Below are 15,028 nucleotides of genomic sequence, written 5' to 3'. Positions count from 1 at the left end.
GATCATGCGTTAAGAAAATGAGCCTCAGGACAATTCTTTCACAGAATCTCATATATAAAAAAAAGGGATCCGTTTTGTCAATATTGAAGTGAACATCTTATAATAGCACCAAACACAGTTTGGAAGTTTTTGTTCGGGTTTTTTTTTTTTTTTTTTTAAAACCATAGGGACGACTAGGAACATGGCATCATGGTCTGGCACCTTTTTAAAAACACAAACAACAACAAAAACCCCGAAACACCCACCCAAAACATATGCCGTATAGTAGTAATTTTTAAAAAAATAAATCAGCAGTTCACAAACAGTTGAAAAATATTTTTAGTGTGCAGAAATTCAAACTGTGACTTTTTGGTGCTGCTGCTTCCTCTTGTCACTCTATGATCTAAGATAAGTTCAGGCTTCAACCCACATTTTCTTAGCCTGCGCACAAATCTCTTGTTCGTTCAGCAAAGGTTGCTAATACAGGCTTCTCAGTTATCTCCCACCCACCCTGACCCCCCTTTTATTTTTTAAACAGCTGAGAATCAGCTAATACAATACAGAAACTCAGAAATGGTTCTGAATTACATCTTAAAACATGGTCCTGTTAAACAGCTGAAAAATGCAACAGAATTTTTGTTTACTTTCACAGTTCCATGTGATGGCTACTATTTTAATCCATACTCTCATATCAGTGCTTCACCTACTATCTAGGTTTCACAGCAGCCTGTAACTGTAACAGAAGAATTGGAGCATACCTGCTAACATGCTGTCCTGGCTATTACATGAAGTTAAATGAACAAGTACAGTGATTGTCTTGGATTTTGGCTATTAATGTTATGAGGAGATACCGATTTTGAAGATGCAAACCTAAACATTCCCACATTTTAAATAATCTTTATATTTGGCAGAAACTATTTCACTTCTCTTGTCTTCACGTTGTGACATCTCCTCCAGCACTTGTAGGTTGAGAAACAACTGTAGAAGGTTGTGCTGGTAACATTTCTAACTCAGATTCACGTACAAAGATGACTGCATCACCACTGACATTTATTAAACACTGAGCCTGAAAAAAAAAAAAGACAATACGCAGTTACTAAACATTAAATAACAACATATAAGTAAACATAAAATATCTGCTAGATATAACTACACAGATAATAGAAGAATCGACAGAGATCAAAGAAGAACAAATTATTAGAATTTATTAGTGAGCCAATCGCTGCCATATTTCCTTTTATATCCACTCACTTGTGTGCTAACAAGAATCTGTCTACATGTTTGAAAGACCAGCACAAATTAAATATCTGGGTAGTTGTACTTGCTTTCACTACTGTTTTGAATATATTTCATGTACCAAAATAACCATATTCCGTTGTCACCTTCTCTAGTAAGGTTCTGTCCCTTTATGTCCAAAATGGAGCATTTCGTATCAGCATATTCATAATTTTGTGTTAACTCAGGTGTTCAAGAACGCTCTTGGCTTCTTTAAACAAGCACTATGATTACAGATCCAAAAGTGTTATGCAGACATGGCTCTACAGGGTTGCTGTTTTCTAAAGATGTAAAATGTGTGCTTGTGTCACACTAATTACAATAGCACTGTTGTTTCATATCATAGTTTACCTGATTTTTGTTTGGATTCTCCATGAAAACACACTGCTTCATTATGTATGAGACAACTGCATTCCCCCCTAAAGCTGCGACATGAGCTCTCACCATTGCAAACACTTCAGCAATAAAAGCATGGAGAAAACCACTGACACCACCCTCCTAAAATGGAAAAAAAAATTTACATTTTATGTTAGGCATAGCTACAAGACGCTGAATACTTTTCTTACATTTTTATCAGCTGAATATTTCAGTGAATCCTAAATGGTATATTGTACAGAACTTAAAAGCTATTCACTGCTTAATGGGTCACAGTTAAAAATCAGACCAATGGAACTTACTGTTTGAGGAAAAGAATCACAAGTAGGTTATTCATTTGTGACTGGTATTCTTTGCAGTCAGCGTATTACATGTACTTACACTTTTCAGACATTCCTGCACCTCTGCAGGAACACTCAATATTCCAACAACAGTTGAATAATGACTTTTTTCTTTCATCAGGAAGGATACTGCCCATTTTTTTTTGATAACTGGGAAGCAGATAAATAATAATTTCTATTGAGGACTAAAAGAGATTTAGACTTCTTGGAAGTTACTGGTAATGAGTGGCCATTACCTTTGGTCACTGCAACTTCATGTATGTTAATGACTGTCATTAGTGCTCAACATTCACTAAAGAAATGACCCCTCAAAATACAAAGTAAGCAAGGGACAGAGCAGAGACTTGACAAACTATTCGAGCTTTTTTTTCCCTTGAAGCCCACAAGAACGTCCCCATTTAGTGAAGTTTTCTGACTTGATGGTGCCTGTGGGGGATTTTTTACTTCTTTGGTGCCAAGCTGAATAATCTAAATTGCTGTGAAAGGAGAAGGAAAACAATGAAGTATGGGTTTTTTTCTAGACAAGAATGTGAGCAACTACATTGGAGGGGGAAACCCAACACACAAAACCAAGGCAACCAACCAAAACCATAAGAATCCAGAGAAAACACTAAGGAAAGAAACTGATGAAACAGAGCTCAATATCGGTTCAAAATATCTATACAATTTCAAAATCAAAGTGAAAGGCAAGACGATTAGACTTCCCACATGTGTGTGTGCCACTGGAGAAAATGAAAGAGGTAGGCAGAAGAGGAAGGAGGCTAAGGTGAACTTCAACAAATACGGACTGCCCTCCTGTCTACTGGGAAAAGTATAATCTACCCTGAACAGACTCAAAGACATAAGGAAACATATCTTGTGGATGAAAATTAACAAACAAAAAGCAAATATAATTTCACCAACCCAAGCATAAAGCATGAATGACATCAACTGCAGCCAGAAATCAAAATTTCAATACAAGTTTGTCATTCCTCATGAAATATTGCTTTTGTCCAAGTGTTTTAATAGTTACAGCAACTGATAGGAAAAAAAAATATCTGTAATATTATAAACCTAGTACAAAATTTGATGACAACAGATAACAAAATATTATAAATATCCACCTGTAAATGGCAAAACCTAAGAGCGATGGATAAACTGGACTTAAAATTATCATTAATTTCTGAAGCAGTGTCTGGTATATAGTTCAGCTTATGAAAGCATTCATAGGGCTTCAATATTCTGTAAACTACTATAAGCAAAATATAAAGCAATACAAACAGAAATGCTGTTAATTATTTTTCTGTAGACTCTGAAACACATTGCTTAAGTTGGATATAACAGCCACTCTGTTTTGACTCTGTTACAGCCTCAGGGCAATACTATGCAACTAGCATTAAAACTGGTTTGTCACTCAGCCTAGGCAGCTGGAATAGATTTAAATTAGCTGCCCTGGGTGCTGGAAATTGCACACTGACGGTATCACAGAAACTGTACAACCATCCCAACTTCATGAAGGAGCAGAATCAAATACTTGAGCAACGTACCTCTGCTGAGATCTGCTATCACAGTTACCAAAGCTTGCTTATCAGCTATTTAATTTATATCTACAGAAGTTGTAGTTAGTACAGAAATGTCATGTAACCATTTCCCTGGTCGTACCATATACAACCTTTTGAAAATGCTGTCCTTTTCACAGAGATGTCTCAAGTTAAAAGGGGCTGTAACTTGCAAGTTCCAAACAAGATGTTTGGCTGATCAAAGTTTCTCTAGAGAGCTTGCAACTCATTTTTATGAAGGCTGATCATTTTTATTAACATCTGCTATGTAATTTTATCAATGTGTAATTAGCAATACAAAGCATACTCTTCCACACTGACAAACCAGGCAAGACATACATTCTATTTCTGTGGCCAGAAACTGTAGCAGAAGGATGCAGCTACTTCCCAAAAGGACCATGTCTTGGAATTTTGCTTGCTCAGAGGAGTATCTGTTGTCCAGATCCAGGCTGGAGATCGCTGTTTGAGTATCACTAGCTACACCCTCTAAGCTGCTTATGTGGTTATATACTCTATGGCATGCTTTTTAGACATTCATCACACAGAGCTATGTTACCGAGAATGCACGGAATGTAATACTAAAAATCAGCGTAATACTTATATATGATATGGGAAAACTTGTATTAACCAAAGAATTCTAAAAGAATTCTAAAATCCAAATACACTGTGAAAGTTCATCGCTGAGCTTGCTAAATGAGAGAATAATTTTTTTTTTCTTTTTTTGCGTTTAAATTAATGTCAGTTTTGGGTTCAAATGATCCCAGCTACCATTGTTGGTCAAAGACCTATTTTTTCCAAATAGTTCTGTTTAAGAACTCACTGCTTTAGTGTTATATCCAAATTCAACAACAATATCAACGGTTCAGTAACCCCTTCTGTCGTGGTTTAGCCCTAGCCAGCAACTAAGCACCATGCAGCCGCTCGCTCACTCCCCCTACCCCGATGGGATGGGGGAGAGAATCGGAGGAGTGAGAAACACTCCTGGGTTGAGATAAGAACAGTTTAATAATTGAAATAAAGTAAAATAGTAACGATAATAGTAACAGTATAATAATGATAATAATAATAATGATATACAAAGCAAGTGATGCACAATGCAATTGCTCACCACCCGCCGACTGATACCCAGACAGTTCCCGAGCAGCAATCGCTGCTCCCTGGCCACCCCCCCCCCCCCCAGTTTATATACTGAGCATGATGTCATATGGTATGGAATAGCCCTTTGGTCAGTTTGGATCAACTATTCTGGCTGTGCCCCCTCCCAGTTTCTTGTGCACCTGGCAGAGCATGGGAAGCTGAAAAGTCCTTGACTGGTGTAAGCAGTACTTAGCAACAACTAAAAAAATCAGCATGTTATCAACATTCTTCTCCTACTAAATCCAAAACACAGCACTATGCCTGCTACTAGGAAGAAAATTAACTCTATCCCAGCCGAAACCAGGACACCTTCCTAACGTTGTCAAACATGAAGGAGCTCTACATGCTCTGTGACAAGAGCAGTGCAATGTGACTTACTCCCCACTTAGCACCTACCCTCAAGTGACACAAACTCTATTCCCTTGCTCTGCCATACCTCAACTCAAACCTCTTCAGGTATTTACCTTTCATTATTTTATATATAACAGAAAGTGCTAATCCCTGATATACAGCTCACCTCACGCAAAGAAGTGGTTTCTCGTATAAAAAACATGTTGATTATCCCAAGATATTTGGTTATTTTTGCCCCCGGTAGAAAAGAAAGAGGTGTCATCTTAACAACTGAGACGGTAGAATTGGTGCATGATGGAACAGAACGGTGCCGTAAGTATCCCTCAGCCAATGGACTTGCTTTATCAAGTGAAGCAGCTAAAAAGATGGGAAAGAAGAAGAGAAAGTAACTACCAAGTAAGATCAATTAGTGTTTCTCAAAACACAAAACCTCTTCTTTATGGTTTCCAAATAGCTTGGTGACAACATTCAGCTGCCTGTGATGCTCAGCCATATCACGTGAGAAAGGAAATTATCATGCAGTGCATGCAAAAGGAGACAAAAAGCTGAAATGGAATTTATTTGGAAGAGTGGCATTCCTGCAAAGGAAAACATTGAGGCGAGTAGCTGCACATACAACAATCAGTTATAAAGTGAAGGTAAAGAAAAAAAGTGCCAACATTTTGAAATACATATTCTGCTGGAGCAATAAATTATAGTAAGTGTGAAAGTTGTTGTGTTTCCCCAGTGCAGCATTTTCCATTAAAACAGATATTAATCTCTGCTAATTTAAGCAAGATAGTCAGACCTGTGGCCAAAGAACTACTGAAAAATAACTCACCACTTGCTAATTTAGTGACCATTGCCTTGACTGTCACCTTGGTGATTGCTTCCTGTTTCTCACCAAAAATTTTCCAAGATCATACATACACCTACATCCATGCAGTGTATGTTATATAATTAGTAGGCATACACATTTATTGATAACTAGTTTTTACTAAGTGAACAGAAATACTGTATTTTGCTTTTTATGCTACTAGTTCATAAACCCTATATTAGCTTACAAAGACATTAACAATGTCGGCAGTTTTCACACTCAGGTATTCATTCTACATGTGATCTGCAAAACTATTGCTGGGCAGGAAACTCCACTATTCACCACTGGGAAATCAGAGATATGTCTCAGATTATCATAACGTGGTAGAAACAGCCGCCTACTTGTCTTAATTGATCCGCGCCTTATGGTCTGAGCTTTCAGTTTAATGAGCTCTATCCAGCTGTTGCATCTGTCTGCAAAGGAACTGTAATCAACTGACGTTGCTGAAAACACAGACAGAAAAACAAAAGAAAAAACAAAGAAAAAATATATGGATGATGTCTCTTGCTCATCCCAATGCTCCTTTTGAGGAAGCAATTATTTGTGTCTGAGAGAGAACAAACATCCCTTTCCAGATCTGTTTAAAGGAAAAGTTACAGTATAGGTTTGGACTTGTCCAAACCAGTGTACCAATTTCTGGTGATGTCCCAGTTGTGAACCAACTGCCTGACTGGGACCTCATCACTGAAAAAACATGTAAATACAGTCATTAAGGATTTATGCTAGGTTTGGTGTTTTTTTTTTTTTAAATCTCATTTTAGGTATTACGTTCTGGCTTCTTTAAGTTTATTTAAGCCTTGTTTAATTATTATTTTCATTGCTATTGTTTTCCTCACGAAGAGCTGCTTATTATGATTTAAACTTCCTAACTATTTTTATCAATATCTAACCTACAGACTGAAAAAAAGCTTTGGTGATGAGAACAAGAGTCACAAGCTGAAACAACACCTCAGTTTTAAACGCAAATGAATTTTCCTTACAAATTGCTGTCCTCCCTCCCCCAGCATCCCCCCTCCAATACACCCCACCCCCCAGCCCCCCCCATCATTACAATGAGAAGTAGAGTTGTTTCTGCTATGACTTTTGGTATTAGTTGCAGGGGTGTTTGCGTATCTTTAAAAAAGAAAAAGTTTTGCAAACACCGTTTCTTCATTATCCTGAAGAAACGGAAGAACACATGCTAACTTCAAATTAAGACAAGCAAAAAAGCTCTCTCTCAGGGAACTAATTTTCTGTCAGATAAAGTGGTATCAATACATCTGACAGAGACACTTGTCATTAACAAATCTGACTTTCATAATTAAAAAACACATCAAAATATTATGCTATCATTAAGCCACACCAGAGCATGCATTCTCAGTTAACTAGTAAACACTTCCTGGATTAAGACACATCCAAAAAGAGTATACCAATATCCCAAGAATGCTCATTCTGTTCTGGCATATGGCTAAATTAAGTAAACTCACCTCTCTGAGCAGCAGGAATACCTGTGTGGGAACTTGCACCCTCCAGGACTTCTAATAAGACAAAATGAATTCCATTCAGATAGTATATGAGCAGAGTCATGTAGTACAGGACAACAGCTTTCTTCTTATAAGAATTTTTTACAGTAAAATATGAGGGAAAAAAATCTTCTATATATACTATACTATACTATGTCCTTTGATAGCACATAATAAATTGATATAAATAATTAACCTTACTAAATCTGTTTTGCAAATTATAATACGATAATTTTCTAAAGGTCATTACTGTATAAGGTTGTATGAGAATATTTTTAAAATACCAGTCCTACAGAAAAGTATGTAAAAAAGGTGTCAATATATTAAATAAGCTGCTAAGTAAGTGTAACTACAATGAAACCTCGAGTCTACTTGTGAAGAAATGACGGATGAAATAATTATCTAGTTGAAAGCCTCTAAAGTGATGTACACAGTACAATATGGAATGTGAAGAACATCAGGGAAAGTGATACATGTGAACAGGCTACCCTCTACTGGTGAGTGCCCATTATACAAGCAGCACCGTCACTAGTAACAAAGACACCAGTCAGAAATCTCTAGTTCCTCTTTTTGAAAATGAAAGGTTAACAGCATCATAATGTGACCAATTAAAAAAAATACAAAGCAGTAAGAATATTATTGCTGAAATTAAACTGACCTCTGAAAATACAAGTAAATGTGATTGGCACCCTCCTTTGTACAACTTATGTAACAGGCAAAAGAGGGAGCTCTTCAACATTTTAGTAAAAGAACATTTACAATAATTCACAGATACTAAGTTTCCTATCACTAGCCATTTCGGTGGGTAGATAATCCAACAATGGAGAAGGAAGTAAAAACCGCTTATTTCAATGAATGATGACCTAATTTTTAATACAGTCATAGAAGATTTCATAGAATCATAGAATCGTTAGGTTGGAAAAGACCTTTAAGATCATCCAGTCCAACCATTAACCTACACTAACAAGTCCACACTAAACCAATTAAGGGTAGACTAGACTAAACCATGTCCCAAAGTGCCACATCTACCCGTTTTTTGAACACCTCCAGGGGTGGTGACTCCACCACCTCTCTGGGCAGCCTGGTCCAATGCTTGACTACCCTTTCCGTGAAGAAATTTTTCCTAATTTCCAACCTAAACCTCCCCTGGCGCAGCTTGAGCCCATTTCCTCTCGTCCTATCGCTAGCTACTTGGGAGAAGAGACCAACACCCACCTCACTACAACCTCCTTTCAGGTAGTTGTAGAGAGTGATAAGGTCTCCCCTCAGCCTCCTCTTCTCCAGGCTAAACAACCCCAGTTCCCTCAGCCGCTCCTCATAAGGCCTGTGCTCCAGACCCTTCACCAGCTTTATTGCCCTTCTCTGGACACGCTCCAGCACCTCAATGTCCTTCTTGTATTGAGGGGCCCAAAACTGGACACAGTATTCCAGGTGTGGCCTCACCAGTGCCGAGTACAGGGGGACAATCACCCCCCTGCTCCTGCTGGCCACACTATTCCTGATACAGGCCAGGATGCTGTTGGCCGCCTTGGCCACCTGGGCACACTGCTGGCTCGTGTTCAGCTGGCTGTCGACCAGCACCGCCAGGTCCTTTTCAGCCAGGCAGCTTTCCAGCCACTCTTCCCCAAGCCTGCTGTGTTGCATGGGGTTGTTGTGACCGAAGTGCAGGACCCGGCACTTGGCCTTATTGAACCTCAACATTTTGTGACAACCTTTCTTGAAATGCAGCTCTATCTCAGGTAAAATAAAGCAGCTGTTTAACAGCTAAAACGTGCTGCACTGTACAAATTGTTTACTATGCAAGTTTAGGCTCCTTTCACTTAAAAGAAAAACTGCGTGCAATTTTGCTCAGCTGAGCAACCAGTATTCACTAGATAAAGCATCTCCCACCATGAAAACGATGAGATTAATTATTTGAGGCTAACAATACATGGAGTTATTTTACACGGGCCATTTACAGAAGCAAAGCAGTATGAGGCAAGCCTAATTATTAAGTAATTTATAATTCTTTAAGTCAAATGACACCCAACACCCAGTGGTTTGCAGCATTTTCAATACTCCAAAGACAGAAGAAATCTATCTAGACAGGAAATCTACAAAAGAACATATACAGAATGATTAGCCAACCCATCTTACGTGACTCAAAAAATTTGACTTCAGGAGTGAACATATCCATTACGCTTAGGTAGCAAAGAATATTTAAAGCATGTGAAAGTACAGATATTTTAAAGCTACTATAACAATAAAAGAGCAGAACTCAACAGTAAAACACAGTAATTCAGCATTCTTCCACTTAACTGACCTTTAGCTGGTGAGAATGGCTGAGAACCAAGGGGATCTGAGCAAAGTTCCAATGGAAATTGTAGCTGTTCTTCATTGTCTGTAGATGCTTCAACAAAGAAAACATACCCCGTTGGTAATTAACCCCCAAAATAAGATTCGCCAGTAATAATATGCACTACAGATTCAATTTAGTCAGGTCTGACTGAACAGATTTTTTTAGCATATGCATCTAGCAATGCAGTTCTGTATGAACAGTTAGATGTCAGACAATAAATCCAGCTGCAAAATTACAGAACCTATGTTCCTTTGAACAGGACTTGATTTAGTATTTTCCGGAAAAAATATTAAAGTCAATTAATGTATTTTAGATTTGATTCTGCAGTTGGATCCAAGTTAGCTATACATTACAGTAAAAAGTAGCATGTGATTTATTTCACATAAAAGAAAACAATTTACTGTTACTATTTAAGAAGGTATAACTAATGTTTTAGAAACATGTGTCTCTGTTCTACTACCTAATTCAATTCTTCAGAATGGAGTATCTTCAAAGTTCTGTCTAAACTCCCATATCCAGATTGCATATGTACATTTAGAATCATAGAATCGTTTAGGTTGGAAAAGACCTTTAAGATCATCCAGTCCAACCACTAACCTAACACTGCCAAGTCCACCACTAAACCAATTAAGGGTAGAGTAGCACTTTCATGTTTCCTGGCTTGGTGGCTGGATTATTTATAATGAAAGTAAAAACTAGGAATCATTAAGATTGGAAAGGACCTCTAAGATCATCATTCCAATCATCAACCCAACACCACCATGCCCACTAAACCATGTCCCCAAGTACCACATCTACCCGTTTTTTTGAACACTTCCAAGGATGGTGACTCCACCACCTCTCTGGGCAGCCTGGTCCAATGCTTGACTACCCTTTCCATGAAGAAATTTTTCCTAGCGTCCAATCTAAACCTCCCCTGATGCAGCTTGAGCCCATTTCCTCTTGTCCTATCGCTAACTACGTGGGAGAAGAGACCAACACCCACCTCACTACAACCTCCTTTCAGGTAGTTGTAGAAAGCGATAAGGTTCAGCTGGCTGTCGACCAGCACCGCCAGGTCCTTTTCAGCCAGGCAGCTTTCCAGCCACTCTTCCCCAAGCCTGCTGTGTTGCATGGGGTTGTTGTGACCGAAGTGCAGGACCCGGCACTTGGCCTTGTTAAACCTCATACAGTTGGCCTCAGCCCATAGAGCCAGCCTGTCCATTTCTAGCATAAGATGGTGCTTCAATATTAAAATGACATATGCAGCAGATTGCAGTAGTCTCTTCTATTCCCTCCATAATGCTATATGCTTCACTGATCTCCAAAAATATTACTGACCTACTTAACGGGGGTTTGGAGGTTTTTCTGAAGTATTATGAATAATTTATTTTCTGCCTTCTTGAAGTAAGGACAAAATTTGCTACTTATAAGAACAAGTATCCTCTAATGACCTACAGCACATTTCAAAATACAATGGAAATGTCATCTGTTACACTAATTTTTTAGAGAAAAATATTCAAAGAAAGATGGTACATGGAATAAGGAAATACCAAACATTTTTTTCATGTTACTATAAGTTTGTTGATTACGTACAAGCAAATACCTAATACTTGATAAGTAAGTCATCCTGCTAGAGATCATATATATGACCTCTAAAAACCTCTATGTTATGACTTTACGATTTTATAGAACTTTCCCGTAAAAACGTGTATATGTAACTGAAATTAACATCTAGACTCATTAGGTACTGGGGGAAAAAAAGGAAAGAAAAACATTATCTCTTATCTTTACATGCCTCACAACATTTACCTCTTTGCTGTGATTTTTCTGTAGGGGCTTTGTTGGCTTGTAATGCTTGGTTTTTGTCAAATGTAATTGCAACAGCTGTGACCGCAATCTGCAAATCAGGAATATATGGCATATTAGGTAACTTAATCTCTCATGCAATCTGCAAAAATAATTTGAAAAAAAAAGCCAGCTTTTTCCATAGAAAAATAATAGAGGAAAAAACATCATCTATGCAGACATATTAAAAACCCTTCACAGCAGAGCATAAAAGGTAATACTAACACTAGGGTCCATTATTAGAACATACACCTGACAGCGTTTGTGCCACATTTATGATTTTGTTCATCAGTTCTTTCCTGCCTCCTTGGTGAACCAAGATAAAAAAGAATCATAAAAACAGATTATCATTTTATTTGTAAGAGAGAGAAAGAAATGCTTAATTGATCACAAGAACAATGCTATACTTCTAAAGAAAACATTTTATTTAGAAATAATGAAGTATATTGCATCATCTTGAAACTGAAAGAAAAAAAAAATCAGACAATTATAATGACAACATACTTAGAAAACTCATGGGCCATATTCTTGTAGCGTATGTGGTAACACCTTTCAATGGGATATCTAGTCAGGGCTTTTCATTTTCTACCCAACTAAAAAGATACACACTATTAAGATGCACTGTGATCACGAAATGCCATGTAGTCCCATGATTCTCAAAACTGGTGAACTCCATAAGTCATCCTTTTTCTTCACTTAAGATTACGGCCTTAAGTTTTACTTCAGAATTCACCAGACATACTAGTAAATTAAATCCTAGCCTAGTTCACTCTGAGCTTCAAATGTTAACTCAAGGCCAAAACTGGCGTGGCTGCATGCTGAAAGTCAAAAGAAGCAGTTTACTTACCTGAACTAATTCATCCTCTGGTAGAGCAACTGTAAAATTTACATGACAAAGGCAGCAGGGAACCATAGATCGTAGTTTAAAATACAAGCTCTGTTAAAGACAAGACATTACTTGTGTTACTCTAAAAAAATGTGTGGTTTATTTCAGAGAAATTAAAGATCAAAACTCTTTTCATAGTAGAAATCATCTAATCATATTAATTTTTTCTTTAAGAAGAATTAGGGGTGTGAAAAGTCACGACAGAATGCAATGTACTGTGTAGCAGTCTTTATATTTCTGTTTCTACAGTACACTACCAATCAAAGGACTCACACCCATTCAAAAAGCTTTGGAAATCCTTAATATATAAAGAAGGTTGAATCTATCTTTAGAGCAGCTTACAAACTAATTACAGACACTTTATAGTCTAATTCCAAAAAGCAATTATGAAGAAAATGTTATTTTCAGTATAGCCTGATTTTATTTTGCTTCCATTTGAACAATTAAAAACATGTTTGAAATAAGATTCTTACCTTCAACAGATTCTCACAGAGATCATTAAAGTTCTTATTAAGTGTTTGATTTGTTAGGTTAATGTTGCTTAATCTGGACACTCTTACTGCTGTGAACATCTGAATTAGAAACAAACACACTTATTTTTTTTCCAATATATGCCTGTATGTTATATTAAAAACAAAACAAATCCATAAAGAAGGCATATAATGCATAGCATGGAGGGGGAGGTGGGGAGGGGAGGGGAAGAAAAGGAAAAAACTGTAGCAACAATAAGCAAAGTAAAGTGCTTATTGCTCATGAAATTTTACAAACAAAAGGCAAGTTTTCTATGAACTAATGTATATGAATATATTAAACAAGGGATTAAGCAAGATACAAAATACTCTACGTTCTTTTTTACTTGCTTCATAAAGGAGTCATTCTACCTGCTACATATTTTGTTAGCTGCTGTTGAAAACTATATGTTAATTATGTACACTAATGTAGACAATAATGGAATGTCATAGACAGATACACAGGCAATCCCCTGAACCTGAAGAGTATGCTGCTGGTGTAGTCATATTGTTTTCAGGTTTGAGCTGTGCCTCTGGAAAGCACAGTCTTGCATTGTGCCAATTAGGTGTAAAACCTCACTTAGATCTGTTTTAACTCTATACAAGACTGAATTGTGTTGTACAAACATGACCAAAATGTTTAAACTTCATTATAAATGGAATTTTTCTCTACTCGCTAGATTGGCTTCATCTAATTCTTATTTATCTTAACCTATTAATGTTATCATACTCAGTATCTCACACTAAGTAAACACAGTCAACAATCTGTTTCTTTTAAGAGACTTCAAAAATCTAGCTAAGCTCTTAAATATTCCCAAAACCTTAAAGTTCATATTTGCTAATTTTCTAATTTTTGTATTTTTGTACCAGGTTCTGTTACATAACAGCATTGAAAAAAACCACAAAGAAACAGGTTCTCATACCCTATTTTTCTTATCAAAATAGTACTTTTACTTCCAACACAAGAGTATCCTTTTAATTTATCTGTCAAAATTAGTGATCTCTAATGTATATTTAAATTGCTACAGCATATTTCAACACAATTTGGGAAAAAAGTTTTAATTTTCTTTGAATGACCTTACTTGAATTTCTGGTGTCCAGTTATTTATACCAGGCATAATTTCTGTGTTGCAACTGTAAAAACCTGTAAAGAAAATATTTGGGGAAATCTATGTTGCACACTGAAATATAAAAATACTTTTAAAGAAACATATGTGACCTTACTTGATGTTCTAGAACTATTTTCCTTCATGTGTTTTTGAATATTGAATAATATACCAGAAATAAGACCAACATTCAAAAAACCAAACATAGCATCTCAAGAATACAATATAGCATACAAAAGAAACACATGCATTCTGTTATTCATACCCCAGTGAAAAAATGGATAGGAAAGATGGAACTCGCCACTTCTAAAACACAAATTCACTACAGAATTCTTATTCTGACTATTTCTTCAACCACCAAAAAGGAAGGCCAGAAATATCATCATGTTGAGGAACATGAGAGAGGCTGCAATGGCATGAGACACAACAGTGATAGTTGCTCCCCATGGAGACTGGATAACTCATATTACCTGATGCTAAGACCAATTGGTGAGACACGCTCCCCAATTGTTTCACAGAACCGCTCCTTGTGAAACCTGCTAAACAAGGAACTCCTGACTAGTTGGTCCTGAGCAGAGAGAAGCATTCAAAGTTTTTTAGCTCTGATCAAGATATACTTAAGCATTCTTGTATGAGGGCAAACACCCAAAATCCACTACTGCTCTACCTAGTTTCTAATAGACAAACTACATACAAATGAGGAAACTTATTAAAAAGGTGTGACAGGAAAAGCTAAAAAGGTGTGACAGGAAAAGCTAAAAAGGTGTGACAGGAAAAGCTAAAAAGGTGTGACAGGAAAAGCTAAAAAGGTGTGACAGGAAAAGCTAAAAAGGTGTGACAGGAAAAGCTAAAAAGGTGTGACAGGAAAAGCTAAAAAGGTGTGACAGGAAAAGCTAAAAAGGTGTGACAGGAAAAGCTGAAAAGGTGTGACAGGAAAAGCTAAAGAGCTAACCTTTGACAGACACCATAGAGATGCTTTAAAGACACTACCTAGAGACTGAGTACACT

At 37.0% G+C, this 15,028-nt stretch overlaps 1 protein-coding gene across 21 annotated transcripts in view; it reads right to left on the bottom strand.

The window, feature by feature from the left end:
• Positions 1-505: 505 nt before the first annotated feature.
• C2CD5 (C2 calcium dependent domain containing 5) overlaps positions 506-15,028 on the bottom strand; it is a 71,609-nt gene continuing 57,086 nt past the window's right edge. For 8 of the 21 annotated variants that reach the window (XM_075728061.1, XM_075728058.1, XM_075728059.1 and 5 more), the window contains 10 exons: positions 13,997-14,058; positions 12,879-12,977; positions 12,367-12,456; positions 11,484-11,571; positions 9,657-9,743; positions 7,319-7,369; positions 6,194-6,295; positions 5,163-5,353; positions 1,606-1,752; positions 506-1,045 (listed from right to left, as the gene is read on the bottom strand). In XM_075728061.1, the coding sequence (XP_075584176.1) occupies positions 914-1,045; positions 1,606-1,752; positions 5,163-5,353; positions 6,194-6,295; positions 7,319-7,369; positions 9,657-9,743; positions 11,484-11,571; positions 12,367-12,456; positions 12,879-12,977; positions 13,997-14,058 (1,049 nt within the window). In that variant the 3' untranslated portion in view covers positions 506-913. The remainder of the gene's footprint in view (positions 1,046-1,605; positions 1,753-5,162; positions 5,354-6,193; positions 6,296-7,318; positions 7,370-9,656; positions 9,744-11,483; positions 11,572-12,366; positions 12,457-12,878; positions 12,978-13,996; positions 14,059-15,028) is intronic. The other 13 variants (XM_075728069.1, XM_075728072.1, XM_075728068.1 and 10 more) reach the window with 4 other exon arrangements.

Source organism: Pelecanus crispus, chromosome 1, assembly GCF_030463565.1.
Source record: "Pelecanus crispus isolate bPelCri1 chromosome 1, bPelCri1.pri, whole genome shotgun sequence".
Taxonomy (NCBI): domain Eukaryota; kingdom Metazoa; phylum Chordata; class Aves; order Pelecaniformes; family Pelecanidae; genus Pelecanus; species Pelecanus crispus.
Note: the sequence above shows the minus strand (reverse complement) of the source record. Positions and strands in the feature narration are given on the sequence as shown.